We start from the raw sequence: 16,615 nt of genomic DNA on the forward strand, positions 1-16,615 counted from the left end.
TTATAAAATACAGAAATTCTGTCCTGATTCGGTAGCAGTAGGTGTGCACACATACCGTTTTCTATAGTATGAGACAGAGATTGTCCCCATGCTGAGCACATGCTTGTTTAAGTTGGCCTGTGGCCGTGCCGTGGCTGAAGACATTTTTTTTCGGTCACTTCCAATCCCAGTTTTTTTAGTTTGCTTTAGATCGTGCTTCAGGAACATCCAGGTCCTGGTCAGAGGCACCAAGCAGCCCTTAACCCATGACTTTGACATGCTCCAGCAGTGACACAAAAGGTGCAGTAGTGAAGACCTTGTTACAGGGCTCAATGTGGAGCTGTGTATGGGAAAAGATTAGGAGCTCTGGTTTGAATTCCTCTGCCATAGTAGAAATACAACACTGGACAGCAGGACTGTAATTTATGTACTCCAAACTATGCCAATGTATCTAAACTGTTTTTAATGGCTTACTTATGCCACTTGTGCCCCATGTGCTTCATAACTGCGAAGCATTTCCTACTTGTGAATGTGACTCTTTAACCAGAATTTGCAGAGATGCAGCCTGTTCCAATTACAACATTGTAGCTTGAGACTGTTTTTGATTTTTCTTTTTGAAAATAAATCCATTATTTAGGTTTGGCTTCATTTGACTAGGCTACTTATTCCTTGGTGTGCAGGATCTTCAGCTTACAGAAAAGGAAGTGCACTCAGAATCAGGCTCTTTGAAATCACAAGATGGGAATTAAAGCTCAGCAAAAGTTTCAGAACAAAAGCTCAAAGTCAGGCAAAACTTTGTCTGTGTTTACGGACAGTTCTCCCAGACTAGTGATAGTTTCAGGTAAATGTTCATCAGACTTTCCCCTGAAACAAAACAGAGTTGTGGTGATTTGGCTGAATTTTGGTTTTGTGTTCACATTACAGATCTGCAGCAAGATCAGACATTTCACTTCAGATAGAGGATATCTGTGTTTCATTAGTGCTAGTCTCCCCATTTATAAAGCTCTTTCTCTTGAAAAACAGTGTAATCTCAAAATAAGACTGCTCTGAATCCTTCAGCATCCTAGGAGGAAAAGACATTTGATAGGTCTGTATGCTGCTGATGAACCAGTTGCAGAGCAATACCTGTCTTTTCAAATGTCTCACGTAAGTCTTGTTAACTGACTTGAGACACCATAAGTGCTTTTCTATACCAACCCCTTCTAAGTCAAAATAACCTCCTGCCTGCTTTCACAGTAGATTTGAACTATGATTGTAGTGGATGTGAACTATGGATCCCCCATAGTGTTTGGTGCCTATCCTGAGGTGTCTGCAAATATTTCTGGGGATAAGCATCAGTCCCTAGAGTTCTTCCTGAAATAAGCACCCACCATAGCCAATGCAGTCAAGTCCTAGGCAAGTCCCACCTGCCCTAGCAGTGACAGTGCCTGGCAGAAGAGAAAAGCTTCCCCACCTGGAAGGGCTGTGACATCCCGTCTCAGGGTGGGTGGCATTTGAAAGCTGTCTGCACTTGGGCTGGAGCCAGCCTGATGTCCTTCTTGGCCCAGGCATTTTGACAGCCTGACCCCAGCCTGGGATGCGGAGTCCTTGGATACATTCCTGCCCATGAGGCTGTGCAATTGGAGCTGATCAGCCTGGGTGCCCTGTTGAAATTCACAGTTTCCCATTGTCCTAGCCATGGGTTCCCATGTTCTTTGTTGTGTTTGTGTGATCGGAGAGCTGTCTAGACTGAAGAACTGCTCTGGTTTCAGACTGGCCTTTTGGAGGGGGAGGGAGGCTTGGTAAGGTGAGTATTAATGCAAATCAGCCTCCCAGCCTGGGTCCTGTGTGAGGAAGGAGAATGTTCAATGAGGGGTGGGAGCAAATCTGCTTCACTTCACCAGAGGAGGTAAACAGAACTACTGTTTTTTTGCAAACTGAGAGTGCTTGTGCAGATATTTTCAGTACAGGTTCACCAGAGAGAAAAGGAAAAGAGAAGATCTTTTGTGTTCACAATGCTTAAGAAACAAATTAGTCACTTTTCTTAAAATGGTCTGAGGACATCTCCAAGAGGCAGGCAATTGTTGTTCTCAAAATATGCATTTCCTCGCATAAAAAAAGAAATGGCACTAAAAATAAGATGTCAGAAATGGTGTGTGAGTTTGAAATGGGATTCCTGAAGGAGTGATCCATGAGGGCTCTGGAAAGCTGCATGTGGCAAAAGCCTTTCAGAAGGGCCCTGACCCTCAGAAACTGCTGTGGATTGTGTGGCTCAAACTGCAATGACTGTGCTTCTGATCGTTAAATGCAGCATATGCAGGAAAGATGGGGATGGCCTAATGCCTTCCAAAAACTGTCCAGAAAGCATGTTAGTAATATTAAGGGGATATTATTAAAAACAAAATGAAAAATAAATGTAAGAAATGGTAAGCACAGGAGTGATGCTTTTTCTGATTCCAAGCAACCTAGTAGTATCAAAGGAAGCCTGGGGGAGTGAGACATAACTTTGAATTTCCTGTTTTGTGTAATTTGTCACAGTCCTAATGTTTATGCTTAATTTTCTCTACTTTAAAATAAATAAAAATAAAACTCTCCCCCCCCCCCCAAAAATAAAATATGTCATGACCTTTCCTGGACATCCTTCTCTCAGAGCAGAGAGGGTTTGCAAGAGCTTGCCAGTCTCTTGAGTGAATGAGCAGTGTTAATAAACATCTGCTGGTCTGTGCTGACCCTTCATAAGGTACAGCAGCTGTTGTAAAAATATTTTTTTTACACAATTTCCTGTGCATTTTAGTTGTCTTAATCTGCTCTTTCGAACACACTAGAGCCCATCGGGCATACATTTAGCAAGACCCTATATGTAGTAAGAGTTTAAATTCAGCAGGAGTCAACTGTGGTGTTAGGAGGTCCTTTAGGAAAGATTTGGCTTTTTGCAACGTGAGTTGCTGCACGCTGCCAGTGTAGAGGTCAGTCTTTAAGCCATTACCATTTTGTGTTTGAAGGAGATGATTTTCTGCCACCTATCTAACCTTCCACGTTCCTGCCAAAAATGCTGCAGGTAGTTAGGTAACACTACGAAAGCTTTTTCTACGTACAGGTTTCACACCTTTTGAATTTTATGGTTGATTTACGAGTAACTGAGTAAATAAACCACAGCAACTTTATGTGTGATAATTCTCAGTTGTGACACTGGCTATATTTGTTTCTATTGTAACCTGAACTGACGTAAATCAACCATGCTTTAAAATGATTTGTAGATCAACAGAGAAAACTGTAAAACCTCCGCCCTATTAACTTGATCGGTTAAACTGATGCAGTGATGTGAGGACACATCATGATGAGTACCAGGCTGCACTTTGTTACTTGAAGCTATTTGGAAAGTTAAGCGTGACAAAGCCACACACTAAATATGAGTAAAACCCTGTAGGAGTGTCAGTCGGGAGCGTCTGACTGAGCAAACGTTACTATTTTTGATGTCTGTGCAGCTTTGGTTCTGCATTGTTCTGTGGGAGCTGAGGGCTGCCTGCTCTAGTACTGCAGCGGTGAGCAGACAAAGCAGCTGTCTGCATGAGGGAGAAGAAGGACTGTGCCATGTGCTGTCATCACAAGTGCCACAACTTCAATTTGCCATGGGAAGGAAGACAGGGTTTGGCAATACAGTATGTCAGGGAGCTTCTTAGTCTCAACACTCATAAGTTCCTCTACACCCCAACCAAAGATCCTAGTATGTTCTGCCAGCCAAAAGCTGAGCAGAAGATGCCCCATGACATACCCTCCAAAACTTCTCCGCCTTCCTCTCACCTGTAGCCTGTTCAGTGAAGATGCTTCTAAAAAGAAGACAGTGAAGATTTGTCTCTTCACTAAGCAGCTGTCACAAGCTGGACATTTAGTACCACTAGTAATGAGGTGATGACTTTAGGTAAGCAATGTTGATACCTTAGGAATATTAAATATGATCTTTTTTTGTTGTTTTTTTTTTTGGTCATCTAATGGATTTTTTGGTTTGTATGTGGCACTGAGCACATTCAGCAGGCTTACAAATAAACTGAAGGGCCAGGATCTGTTTCTATAAAATATGTAATGGCTAATAGAAGTAGCTTGGCAATAACAGTGGAAAATATCCTAAATGCTTGACTTTCCAAGAGAGAAACTGGAAGTTTAATAAATAGGCCCTTGAAAATAGAGTTGAATGACTTTAAAGTGGCCATTTCTCATGTCTCCTTGTAGTAAAAGAGAGAAAGGGAAGGAATAGAAACTAAGCTTTTGGAGGGAATATATGCCTTTTTCAAGACAAGTGATTCACCTTCCCCAAAGCCATTATGAAGAATGAAAAACCCGATTATATTTTCAAGTAGGTTGGTGGTGGCGGTGTGACTATTGAGGGGGCAGGAGTGGGGAGAAGCATGTTTCTATAAACAGGCTTCCTAGCTAGCTGAAGAGAGAGGTAGGACAGGTTCAGAAACTGCTTTCAACCTACTTAGAAGATTCAGTGGTATGCTTTTGTTCTGGCGAGGACCTGTAGTTGAGAGCAGAGGTGCATTTTTGTTTTTCTGAGCCAGAAGTGTTCTTAATTGTTTTAAATATTTAGGGATTTGCCCCACAAGCTCTTCGGTCATGAAAAATCTTTTCTTCCTTCTGTATCACAGAACGAACTATTTAATACTTGAATGACTGCTGTCTATTTTCAGAAAATCTAAGTTGGAAAAATATTTGTATGAATCTGAAGTGTTTATGCTCTTTCAGCCCTGTTTCATATGAAGTAATGGCAGTTTTTACTGTGCAAATAGAGTGCCAAAGGAGGTGAAGTTGCAAGATACGCTTCCTAATGGACAGGTCAGATTTAGCTATGCTAATGTCAGTCCTGAGCTATGAATCATGCTTATTACAACAAAGCAAGAAGGCTGTTTTCCCTAATCTCATGATTCAGATGAGCATTGCTGTACTAGATACTCACTGTATATCTGAAGTCACAGAAGGAGTTAACCACCACCAACAGCTTCCAGTAAATTCCAAATTTAATGCATTATGCAGGAAAAAAAAAAAATAGACCCTGTAGTCATAGCTGAATAAATTGATCTTAATGTTATATCACATACAGTTCTCCAATGCTGTGTGCTGTTTACTGGCTGTGTTAGGGAGGCTGTGGGTTAAAGTCAAGAGAAGATGAAACATCCCTTTGAGTGCCCTATGGGAAGCCATCATTTAGATCCTTTTTCAGCCTTTTTGCCTGGAGACAGTGTTCATTTGTTCTGCCTTCTGCGGGCTACCATGGAGTGCTAAACAGTGGCCAGCAAATGTGGAAGACAGCAGCAAGTTAAAAATCTGCAGGTGAAAACTCATTATCTGAAGCATCACAACAATGTTATTTTTATTGCCTATTTTCAGAACATGTTCACATTTCATTGTAAGTGCTGAGCTTGAGTCTCCTCGCACCTGCACTAATGTCAGTCAGCAGTAATTTCACTGAAGACAGCTAGCTCAGTTCTTAGGCATGCATGTTTGAGGCAGGCAGCTCACTGCCATGCCCTGTGCAAGTGAGAAGAGCCAAGCCCATGATTAAAACTGCCAGTGTTAGCTCATTTTGGAAGTAAGGGATAAAAATAGCATTATTTTCATGTTTTAAATACAAGAATGATTTTTATTCTGAAGGTCTCCAGCTTAATATTCTGCTCCCTCCCTTATTTTCTCCTGTTGTGCCCCCCTCTTCCCTCACTCCTGCCAGATTTGATTGTGTTTCTGTGTCAGTGCCTGCAGCAACCCCTAAAGCAAAGTTTTGCCAGTTCCACATGCTGCTAAAAGCCAGGTACTGCCACCGCAGAGGTGAGTTAAATGAAGTTTTCTAACTCCTGCTCCTTCTCCTTTTGTCTTCTTCCTCTGCAGATGCCTTCCCAGCTTGTGGGTTAGAAATAGTGGTTTCCACATTTCAGTGCAGTCCACCCAGTGGCCTTCTCACAGTGAACCAGTTCTGTTTTGGCCTTTCTTCATTGAACCAGGGGTGGCCACGTTATTTCTGGCTAGGTCTAGCTCATCACGATGGTTCACGATGTCGTCTTTCCTAGCAGATTCTCAGGCATGGTTGAAGAGCAGGCTGTAGCCCACATAAACAAAAAGTTGGAAGGTTATGGGCCCTACCTGGCCAGTCTTTCCCACATCTCATAGTGGCTGCCTTGTGATAGGGTGGGTTACAGGACTGTGGGATGAATGTGTATCTCTTTGCATTAACAATTCCATTGTTGCCATTTGATTGGCATAACTTGCTTTTTTTTTTTTTTTTTTTTTTTCATATGACAGGCAAGTCCCCTTTAATATGATAGGGAAAAGCCATGACATGCATCTCTTCTAAGTACTTCACAAAAAAAAACGTGTTCACAAAAGGAAGTTATTTTAGTCTTCGTTCTTTGCAGAGCCCCAGTTAGGTTTGATCAGACAGGAAAGCAAAACCATGGTCCCAACCACTCTGCAAACAGAAGTGCATTTACTACACAAAACCATGTCTTTAGACATCAACTAAAGCAGCTGCTGTGTTAGGCCAGAAGACTGAAGATTAAAAGGAAAGCCAAGAGGTGAAATACCTTCTGGAGGAAAGAAGGGAGTGAGTTGCTAGGGCCATACTATAGTGACATCAGTGATTTGTGACTCTACGTGATGTGGGTCAAGGCAAAAAAAAAGAACTTTCAAATAACTCTCTAGGAACATGGTTTTCAGGAGTCTTGCAACAGGGAGAGTTAGATATGGTGAGCTAAACATTTCTGGAGCCTGCTTTCCTCTGACATATTTTAATTGTATGTAAAAGATAGCTGATATTTGGCTTTAAGGAAGCTGTCTTAGCATGCTTATCATCATTGCTATTAATCTTAATAGAAACAGTCACAAAAGTCCTGTGCCCATGCCAGTCCCACTGGGTTAAATCATAGTTGAGATAAAGGACTGCAGCCCACAGCATTGTCCGAGACACCAGGAACAATGTGCGTTCATACTCACATAGTGAGCGTGGGAGTATGTGTCAGAGAGTGGTACTCCAGTTCAACTCGTGATGGCATTAAGTTCAGAAGTGTCAGCTGTAATTGAAAATCTGAAAATACATGCTTCACAGTGTTACCCCTGAAGGTGTTGCTATGGGAGTTCCTAGGTGATCTGCGGCATTGCCAAGTCCTGTGATTTTTATCATGAATTGCATGATAGCCAATAATTTTCTTCAATATCAAGCTCCTGGATTCCAGTGTTTTTATTTTCTTAACTTTTGATTTTGTAAGTTGGTAAGTTTCCAATCCTTCTGCTTGTGGTCAAAGTTTCAAAACATTACTGAAATGCACTCTGAGATTCCAGACAGCATTGGTAAATAAAGGAGAACCCAGCAGTTGTTATTTTTTTTTTTTTTTTTTTTTTAAACTTCTTTTATTTCTACAATCTCTCTGGCTAATCTTGTGATTTCCTGACTCATGGTTTTTGAATATTTAGGGTTGATTATGATCCCGTCTTTTCTTCCTTGTATTACTGCACTGTATATAACAAGTACAAGTAAGAATAGATATCAGGATATTTCCGAGTCTTAAAAACAAAGCTCAGATCTCTCCTTTCCCTTGACCCACCCCTCCCTCCTGCAGTTGAATCATCAATACTTAGAAGGCATTTTTGGAAGACAAAGAATGTTCTTGCAGCACCGCTTCATTTTCATGACGCTGGTGGTGTTTCCATCAGTACTGATGTTCTGCTAAAGTTACAGATCATGTGCTGGAGGGGGGTTGGCAAAACATAAAAAATGTTGAATGTAGTACTGTTTCTAGCAAAAAGTAGTGTCTCTGCGTTAGATGAGAAGGTAATACATATTGGTTTTTCTTCAAAGTGGCTACTGTGCTATTTAGCCATTGAGACATGAGGCCATGGAGCTGTGCTCTTTGTGGGAACAAGGACAAGTTCCTTTTTGTCTTCCTGATAAAGGCATCCTCCTCCTCACGCATTTCCATAACATAGTGAAGTAAAATCTTAAATCCAAACCTCTCCCATCAGGTGGAATTATTTCATAGCAGCTGAGTTTTTATCCCAACATCTTCCTCAGCAATTTTTTTAAAGGAATGAGATCTATCTGCTCAGCAGTGCTATCTTATTTGTATACATGTGCCAAAGGCATTGGAAGAGAGAAGAGAAATGCGATAATTGTATTTTACAAGATAGGAATGAGAGAAATTGTCTATTTCTGAAATGCAAACTAAGAACTAAATAAAATTTTCCAGTGTAGATATTCCCCAAAAAACAGCATGTTGTTTTGGACTTTATTTAAATGTTATTGGCTTTTGAGAGGCCTGTAACAATATTAAAAGAAAAATAAGAATGTAAACTGTAGACTGAGGTCTCAATCAGAGTTATACATCTTAAAAAAAAAAAAAAAAGGAAAAGAAAAGAAAAAAAAAACAGATACAGAGCAAACAACTTCAAGACAGTCAATAGACTTTCAGTGTGGTCATACAGTTTATAAGGTCTTGAGAAGTCATAAAAAAGAGGTGAACCACAGAGTAAAACAAAAAACCAATGGCTCCATCAGAAGCCATGGAGTTGATCTTTCCTATGTGGCTGCTCTAGTGTCTCTTCCATAATGTCCAGCCCAGGTGTTGGCTTGCACATGCTGTGCATTTTAACCACAATGACTGACCTATGGTCAGCTGGAAGATTCATAGACAAGAAACACTGTCTTTTTTGAGTCCTCTTCATGGTCAGAGAAGCAAGGAAAGCTAGAATTAGGCTTCCTGCAGAAGTCAAAATAAGAAAACTAACATTAGAGAGTAGATGACAAAACTCACGTTTTAAGAAGCAAGCACACATTTTAGGATGTCGTCCTTCAGATGTGCAAATCTGTGTGTTTTGTCTGTTGACTATCCCATTATATCCACAGAGGTTTGTCTGTTTTTAAAAGGAAAATGAAAGGTTTCTTCTGTCCACAGTGTTCATATAATGTCTGAACGGGATAAAACCTTGAGGAGTTGGCTTGTGTGGTATGAAGTGGGCAACAGGGTAGTCAAGCAGTTTTAGAGATTTAAATTAACTTCTAAATTAACATTCAGTTGACTACCAGAAGAGGAGCAGTCTTGCTGTTCATGAACCACTCTTTGCTCATGGGCCCATCAGGGAATGAGTGAATACACTTTTCTGGGGAAGAGCCATACCAACCTGTCATTCTCCAGGCAGTAGACCATTGATTGGACACAGGTCTGAATTTATGTGACTTGGAAGCTGTGAGTCTTTCTTAGATTTCTAGGTCCTCAAAGCCTGGTTGCAGACTGTAATCAGAAGAGATTGATGCCGAGGTTCACATATGGCTCCAGATATCAGCACAGGATGTTTGCAGAGGTTGATTTCAGCATCAGTCTGATAGGGGAAAGTCAAACTTGGTTTTAGCCCACTTAGTTTGGAACTAGATGGGCTGTCAGAGTGAGCAAGGCTGAACTGTAGTAATGAACAACACACCAACACCTGCTGGCAATGTGACAGTGTTAGGGAGCATAAATTGCAGTCTCACTTCAAATCAGATGCTGAAGTGTGAAAGAAAGTTTGTGCACCTGGACAACTTATCCAATACCTTGAACTGCCAGGGGAATGAAAACAGAGGCCCTGCATTGTCAGACACTATTACAAGTATTCCTGGGAGAAAATTCAAGTCCAGTCAGTTCTGGAAGTCCTAAAACCCTATTACCTTTTGCCATTAATTTAGCACGTTCAGAAATTATCTGTCACTAACTACTGAGCCTTTTGCTGGTAACTGAATCAAAACCTACTGCTCTCACTTAGAAACTTTGTGTTCGTGACTTTGCAGGTGATTACTGCTTTTCAGCTAGCACTTTTATTTTAATACTATTTTTTTAATCAAATTTCTTGGTTTGGAGACCTCTCCTTGGAAGAGGTCCAAACATATTTCCATCTGTTTGTTCCGGTGGGTGAGACTTGGCAGAACCTGGCGTGGGTGGGGACAGCACAGAAATGACCCCGTCCCTCATCAAACACAATGTGCTTGAACCAGTTTATCTAAGGACTTGGTGTCATGTGGCCTTTGGCTCTAGCATTGAGAGGACTGGGTCATGTCTGCAGCCCAGGAATCCTTCATAATACAGCTGCCCTGTGAAACACAAAGCCTTGTGAACTCGGGCTGAAAGCACTGTAGATGCAGCTGAGTCTTTGCAGTTTGAGCAGATGTCTTTTCCTTGTGCTGCTCAGTTGTGTGGTGTCAACACAGGAGCCACAGGCCCAGCTCCCTGCTACAGGTTTCCTGTGTGAACTTGGCTGAGTCATTTAATCTCTGTGGCTCATCTGTAAAAGCAGTGCCTCCTTAATATTTCTCTGTATTGCTCATCCAAGGCTTTAGGAACATAGATTGGCTTTTTACTGGGTAGAGGGACAGTCCCACGTTGGCAGGGTGCTTTGATCATTACTGTAACCTAGAAAAGTTAATACAGATATTAGTTTCTCTTCAACATCTGGTAAATCAGAGGTATCATCCCAAAGAGAGGAACAGTTTACCAAAATGATTAATACATATTTTATAGAGCACTGTATCCAAGACCTTTAGAATCCCTGCCACACCTACTTCAATGAGGCTTTGTTCTTCTGCATGGCTTTGGGGAGTTGTTGCAACACAAATAACGAAGGACAAGAAATGTTTACCTCAGGCTTAAAATTCAGCCAGCCTGTGACATACTGCCAGCATTCTCCATCCCAGTAAGTGCTCCCAGAGAGCTTGTCATAACCCTTACCTCTGTGTAGGAGCTTCTTCTATATCATTAAAATCATTGGGCATTTTACTACTGATTGCAAAGGGAAGTGAGATGAGGGACCTTAGGTCAGTATAAGAGCATGCTAGTCATGAGAAGTATGTGGTTTGGGTAAGGAGGGAAGATTTTGCTCTCAGTCCTTCACAATGGCTCAGAAATGCATTGGAAATGTTAGCAAAATGCCTTTTTATTTCCTTCTGGAAAAAGCAAGTATATTTAATTCCTGTTATAAAACATTCTAATGGTAATAAATAGTGAAGTTCTAGAAGAAAAAAATTGATTTCTCAGTTAATGGAGGAGAGAGGGAGAAATTACAAATCCCTGGTTGCCTATTATTGGTTGACTAGCAACATTTGGCCACAGACAGCAATACGAACATGGTTTTAGCACACAGGTGGCTATAAGAGAAGGGCTGTGTTAAATGAAGCCTAGGATCTCCTTAAAGTGGTTCAACCTATTTTTCCAAATATATAACAAAGTGAGTCAGACTGAAACTGTTGTAGATAGTCTACTCCACTTCAGATATAGTTGCATATTCATTTTAGCTTCAGAAAAAAAGTTTATGTTGGCATTTTCTGTTCTTTGTAGTCACGCTGGCTTTTCAAAATAGCTTTTGAACTAAAAATAGGTTTCCTGAAATTCATAATACTGGGATAAATAACATCTCTTCCTTTACTGCTACTACACTGAAGCAGATGGAGAGTGCTAAGACTCTTTCATGACCAGTAAACAAGTAACTCTTCAGTGCTCGGGTACAGAAATGTAGCTGCTGGGTCACTGTGCAATTCTACAACAGAGGCTGTCATAGCAAGTTATCTTGAGTTAAGTCCCCTGGAGTTAGCCCAGAAAGGCTCCAGCAGTAGATTACACTAGCTGCATGGATGCGCTGTTGCATTTCCAGCTTGAGTTTTACCGGTAACCTCTGGCAGACCATCTAATTTAGGATGACAGTCAGTTCCAGTTCTGTGTTTCTTCTTTGTGAACAGTAATCAGATTAGGGGTGACAGCCAGGTGATATCTCAGGTTAGTGAAGACAGACTTGCAAAATCCATCAAGATCCATGTCATAATGATGTCACCCACCTAGGGTGCATACCCACTGTGGTTTCCACAGTTACTTTAGCAAACAGGCTGTGATACAATATATTGCACATAAGGGACAGATATGCTGCCTGTGAATAATGCAAGTGGATGGCTGCAGAGTAGTTCTGTCAGGACAAACTGGGCTCAGAATAAACTTGATTCTGCAAATTGCAAAGAAACTTTTGCACCCTCTGACGTCAATAGACTTTGACTTCACATTTCAAATTCACTTTGATTAACCTGGTCTTGACAGTATGGTGCTTGTGCTGTTGCAAAGAAAATTGGTAGTTGCACAAGATCAGAGATTTTTCTGATTTAAGGTATGAGGGAATGTTTACTGCTGATGAAAACCTTATCTTCATAATGAGCAATAACATAATCTGATAATCTATCATTATTAAGTGTCCTTCCCTTTTTTTTTTCTCCCTTCAGCTGAAACTATGTCACCTATAGACAGAAATAAGGAAAATGGACTGCAATTGCCCAAACTATGCAAATTTTGTGACATTAAAGTAACAACCTGCTCAAACCAATATCAGTGCAAGAGCAACTGCAACATCACTTCTATCTGTGAGAGGAATAATGAAGTCTGTGCCGCTGTATGGTAAGTTTTTTTCTTCATACAAGTGGGGAAGGGTGCACAGCTTCATTCATCATCACTTAGTACTTTCCTCAATTGCTCTGATATTCAGAATCTCCCTGCTATTTCACCAGGCTCAGCTCTCTTGCTTCCAACTTGTATCTGTGCTCGGCATGCTGAGAGTTGCTTGAGGTTAACAACAATGCTGATATGAAATGTTCTGGGGATTTATTTATTTATTTGGAAGTGGTTCTGTTCCAGCATGTGCTGTTATTGGAAAAGAGGCATGGTTTTGCTCAAACCATTGAGCTGCATCTATCCACAACACTCAGTGTAGAATCAGGTCTAAGACAGAGAAGATTGTGGTGGCATTAGCTGAAGAAAAACAATGCTCTCTCAGATTTCGTACTGAACTAGACTATATACGTGTATCATAGCAGCTTTATTTACTACTTATAGGTAGAAATGCTTTCTCTTAATTGGAAAATATTCCTCTGTGTATATACTGTCTTTGGTGTAAGTGTTTCACTTTTTATACAGTGTATGTCTAAGTTCAAATAGATCTGGAGCATGTGAAAATATTTAATGTAATATTTTTTGTAGAATTTGTTGATTAAACTTGTATTATGCTCTAAAAACTTCCTTAAATAGCAAGAAAGTAAAACAGAAACACTCTTAATGAGTTTGTAAGTGGACAAAAGAAACAGAACTGAGTATTTGCAACACTGCTGCTGATTTAGAAGCATGATTAGAACCACTTAGAGAAAAGCATGATTAATTAATTTATTGAGGTAGTCGTTATGTCCATTGACTTGAAGAGATGATCAGCATAATTGGATGTGGACACTTGAAATTTAGGATCGGTCCAATATGCTGTTCCGTACTTGTCCTGTGCTCCTCAAGTATTCATTGTCTGTTATTGCCATACAGAGTGACTGTAGTGCAACTGAAGATACACTTTGACTTTTACATGCCAATTTATCCAAAGGACACATGAGTTGGTAATTACACTTGAAGTACTATTCACCTCTAAGTCTTCTGTCCATGAAATAAAATCTATGGACCAAGACAAAACACAGGAATCTGGGCCAGATTATCAGCTGTAAATATTTCCCTGAAAGTGAGGTCACTCTGGCTTGCACCAGTTTTGCTTTGTTTTTACAAAAAACACTCTGTGAGTAACTCCTTCGGTGCAGAAATTGTGCCGATTGAAGGCCTCAAGAACAAACCAAAAAAGTCTGACCCACTAGAAATTCCTTAGATTTTGAGGAAATAATTCAGTTTTTATCATAATTTCCCACAGATTTTTACTGCCTTCACAGTGACCACAAAAACCAAAAGTATGTTCTGAAGTTCACAGCAGTTCATTGAGCATTAGCTTGAATAATTTCAGGTGAGATTTTCAAAGGCACTCATTTGGGCTTAGTGGTAATACGATACAGGAATAGCTGTGCCATTGTACAAATGCCCCAGTGTGGAGCAGCCCAGATGCAGCCAAATTTATCCCATTCAGGAAAGACAGAGAAAAACATATGATATTCTTTAAATCACCTTTGAGTTCTTAAAAGAGGCAAATCTGGGACAGGCACAGGCCTGTCTGCTCCCTTTCTTAAATATTCTTGCTTTGATTTCAATTTTCTCTTTTTCATTCTTAGGAGACGAAATGATGAAAATGTGACATTAGAAACAATATGCCATGATCCCCAGAAACCTCTCTATGGTCACATGTTGGATGACTCCAGTTCAGAGCAGTGTTTGATGAAAGAAAAGAAGGACAATGGAGGATTGATGTTCATGTGTTCCTGTACAGACGAAGAGTGCAATGATGTTCTTATTTTTTCTACAGGTAGGTTTAATAATTTACCCTGCATTCCTGGGCTATACCTTACACGTAATATTAAATCTCTAATACCAATGGACTTGCAGTTTGTGGAGGAAAACCTACAGTTGCTAGAGACTTTTTGTCTCTTCTGAAAAGAGGAGCCAAAGATTTCTTGGCTGTGTGCTTTGAAGAAGTTGGGGGCAAATACTGATACTGGTTTGATCATAGGTGGTAAACCCAGGACCTAATTCTATCAGATTGCCTTAATTTTATAAAAAAGGATGCATTTGCAGTGAAAAGATCTGACTGTGTGTCAGCTGTCTGGAGTTTTTATACAAAGCTAGCCACACCCTTGTGGATTTTGGCTAATTTGTTAAAAATTAGTCATGCTATAACTGTTTCTCCTGGAGCTATACAAGCTGAATACAATCACTTTGACAAATGCGTGTCTTCTGTGTGTGTTTATGGGAATCGTTCCATAAATTCAACACCCAGTGCCTTCATTCCTATCAATTCTGGACCCCCTCACACTTCCAGAGCAGCCCAAAAGGAGCTGTCGTGTAAATGAAAACATGGCCTTTTTAGCCTAACTCCTTTCATTCTCTGGAATGGAGCTTTTCCTTCTAGGTCATGTGCTGTAAGCACTCTAGGTGACTCATGAAAGCTGTGCCCTGCATTGACATGTAGAAAGTGAATAATTACAGATAAAAAATACAGTGACACAAAACTTCAGTTTGTAACTTTTCCAGTTCATTCACAAACACAAGCATCAACTCCAGTTGGGAGGGGGGAGAATTGAGGCCTTGTCGTTCCCTTTTTTATTGTTGTGGATTAGTGTTTCTTTTAAATGAAAACAGCCCCTTTGGGTTGCTTGCCTGGTTAGCCATGGCAGGAAGACAAACGATTTTTACAGTATCAGACATGCGGTTTCCTGTCTGTGTTTAACTTTGAGCAGAACATCACAGCCAGCTGGTCCACGGCTCCTCCAGACAACTAGATAATAGCCTGTAATAATTTTGCCTTTGGAATGACTGTCATCCAGGTCTATTCTGTACATTGTACTTGCCTTTTTTTGTCTCTATATTTCTTGTACATCAGGGTAGTAAGGATTTTTGCAGTGTTTTTGCACATCTTATAGTTTTAGAGAGTGGACAAAAAATACACTAAGGAAGCCAATTCAAGCAGTGACTGTGCTTGTTTATCAGAAGAAATGGAGACAACAAAAAAAAAGATTTTAATATTTCACCTGATAGTCACAGCCTTTCCTTTCAAGATATTGCTGTAAAAGATCGGTGTTCTAGCTCTTCTTCTTTCTGAATGAAGAAAAAACAGATTTATTTTTTTCACAGTGTTTCTGAGGTAAAGAAGAAAATTGTGGGTAAGGCAGAGATTTCTAATTTCCACCAGAGGTTAGTCACTACATTCCAGTGATTCACAGCTGATCTGTTATTGCTTATAGAAGAACTGGCTTATGGCACTGTTGGCTTGTATCAGTCTTGAATGTGAAGGGTAAACCTACTGACTCTGTTTTTAGACACAAACATCTAAAGCTTCAGGGTAGTGGGCGGTATTGTGACTCACTGAAGTGTGGCTTTGGAAATGTTTGAAGTGGTTAGATCCAAATCAAATGCCTCTTTCTTGTATGGACTTTTTGTTTAAGTTGCCGATCTGAAAAATAAACCAGGCACAGTCAGACATGTGCCCAAACATGCCTGTAGTTCTGCTGTGTCAGGGGGCTTCTGGCCCTGATGCTGAACCCTGATATTTCAGGCCACAAGTGGTTGGTGAAAAACATGCGCAGAATCAGTCCAAACAATATTCTGTAGTTCTTGGAGAAATAATATCCAGGAGACAGGTAGCCACTGCAAATATGACTACCCCATGTTTATTTTTTAATCCTTTTCTTTTTTGCCAAACAAAATTGTGGGTGACTAGCAAACAACTTACACCCCTGTGGTGGAAAAACATTTCTCACAGCAAAACTCAATGCCAGTCTGTTTAAATTATTATTTATTCAAATGTCTAATGTCAGTATTACCGGAAGGCAAAACCAGGAAGCAAAAACACTGGAAAAGATTAGCCAAAAAGGGGACGGGGGGGGAAGGCCCTGACTGGCCATGGAGTACTTGGCTAGGTGGCAGACAGGGCCCTTGTCATGCTGTCATGGAAAAGATGAGTGCAGGACTGAACTACAACAGCTTTTTCCTCCTTGATGTCTAGTTGTGTGTGGTGGATATTCTGCACAAAAATTTTACATTGGCATCTTTTGCTGGTCTGTCTCTAGCTGTTTGCACAGTTCCAGGCCTCCCTTGGTGTTTGGCCAGCCTTGCTCCTCAGCGTTCCCTTCACCACACCATCTCCCAGCCTCTACGCATCAGCCAGTGTCAGCATGACAAATCCTTAACAAAGTTTTTCT

General features: G+C 40.6%; 1 protein-coding gene across 5 annotated transcripts in view; it reads left to right on the top strand.

The window, feature by feature from the left end:
• The window catches only part of TGFBR2 (transforming growth factor beta receptor 2), a 57,227-nt gene that overhangs the window by 15,014 nt on the left and 25,598 nt on the right, over window positions 1-16,615 (top strand). For all 5 annotated transcript variants that reach the window (XM_032182650.1, XM_032182653.1, XM_032182649.1 and 2 more), the window contains 2 exons: window positions 12,230-12,401; window positions 14,033-14,223. In XM_032182650.1, coding sequence (XP_032038541.1) covers window positions 12,238-12,401; window positions 14,033-14,223 — 355 coding nt within the window. In that variant the 5' untranslated portion in view covers window positions 12,230-12,237. The remainder of the gene's footprint in view (window positions 1-12,229; window positions 12,402-14,032; window positions 14,224-16,615) is intronic.

This window comes from Aythya fuligula, chromosome 2, assembly GCF_009819795.1.
Source record: "Aythya fuligula isolate bAytFul2 chromosome 2, bAytFul2.pri, whole genome shotgun sequence".
Lineage (NCBI taxonomy): Eukaryota > Metazoa > Chordata > Aves > Anseriformes > Anatidae > Aythya > Aythya fuligula.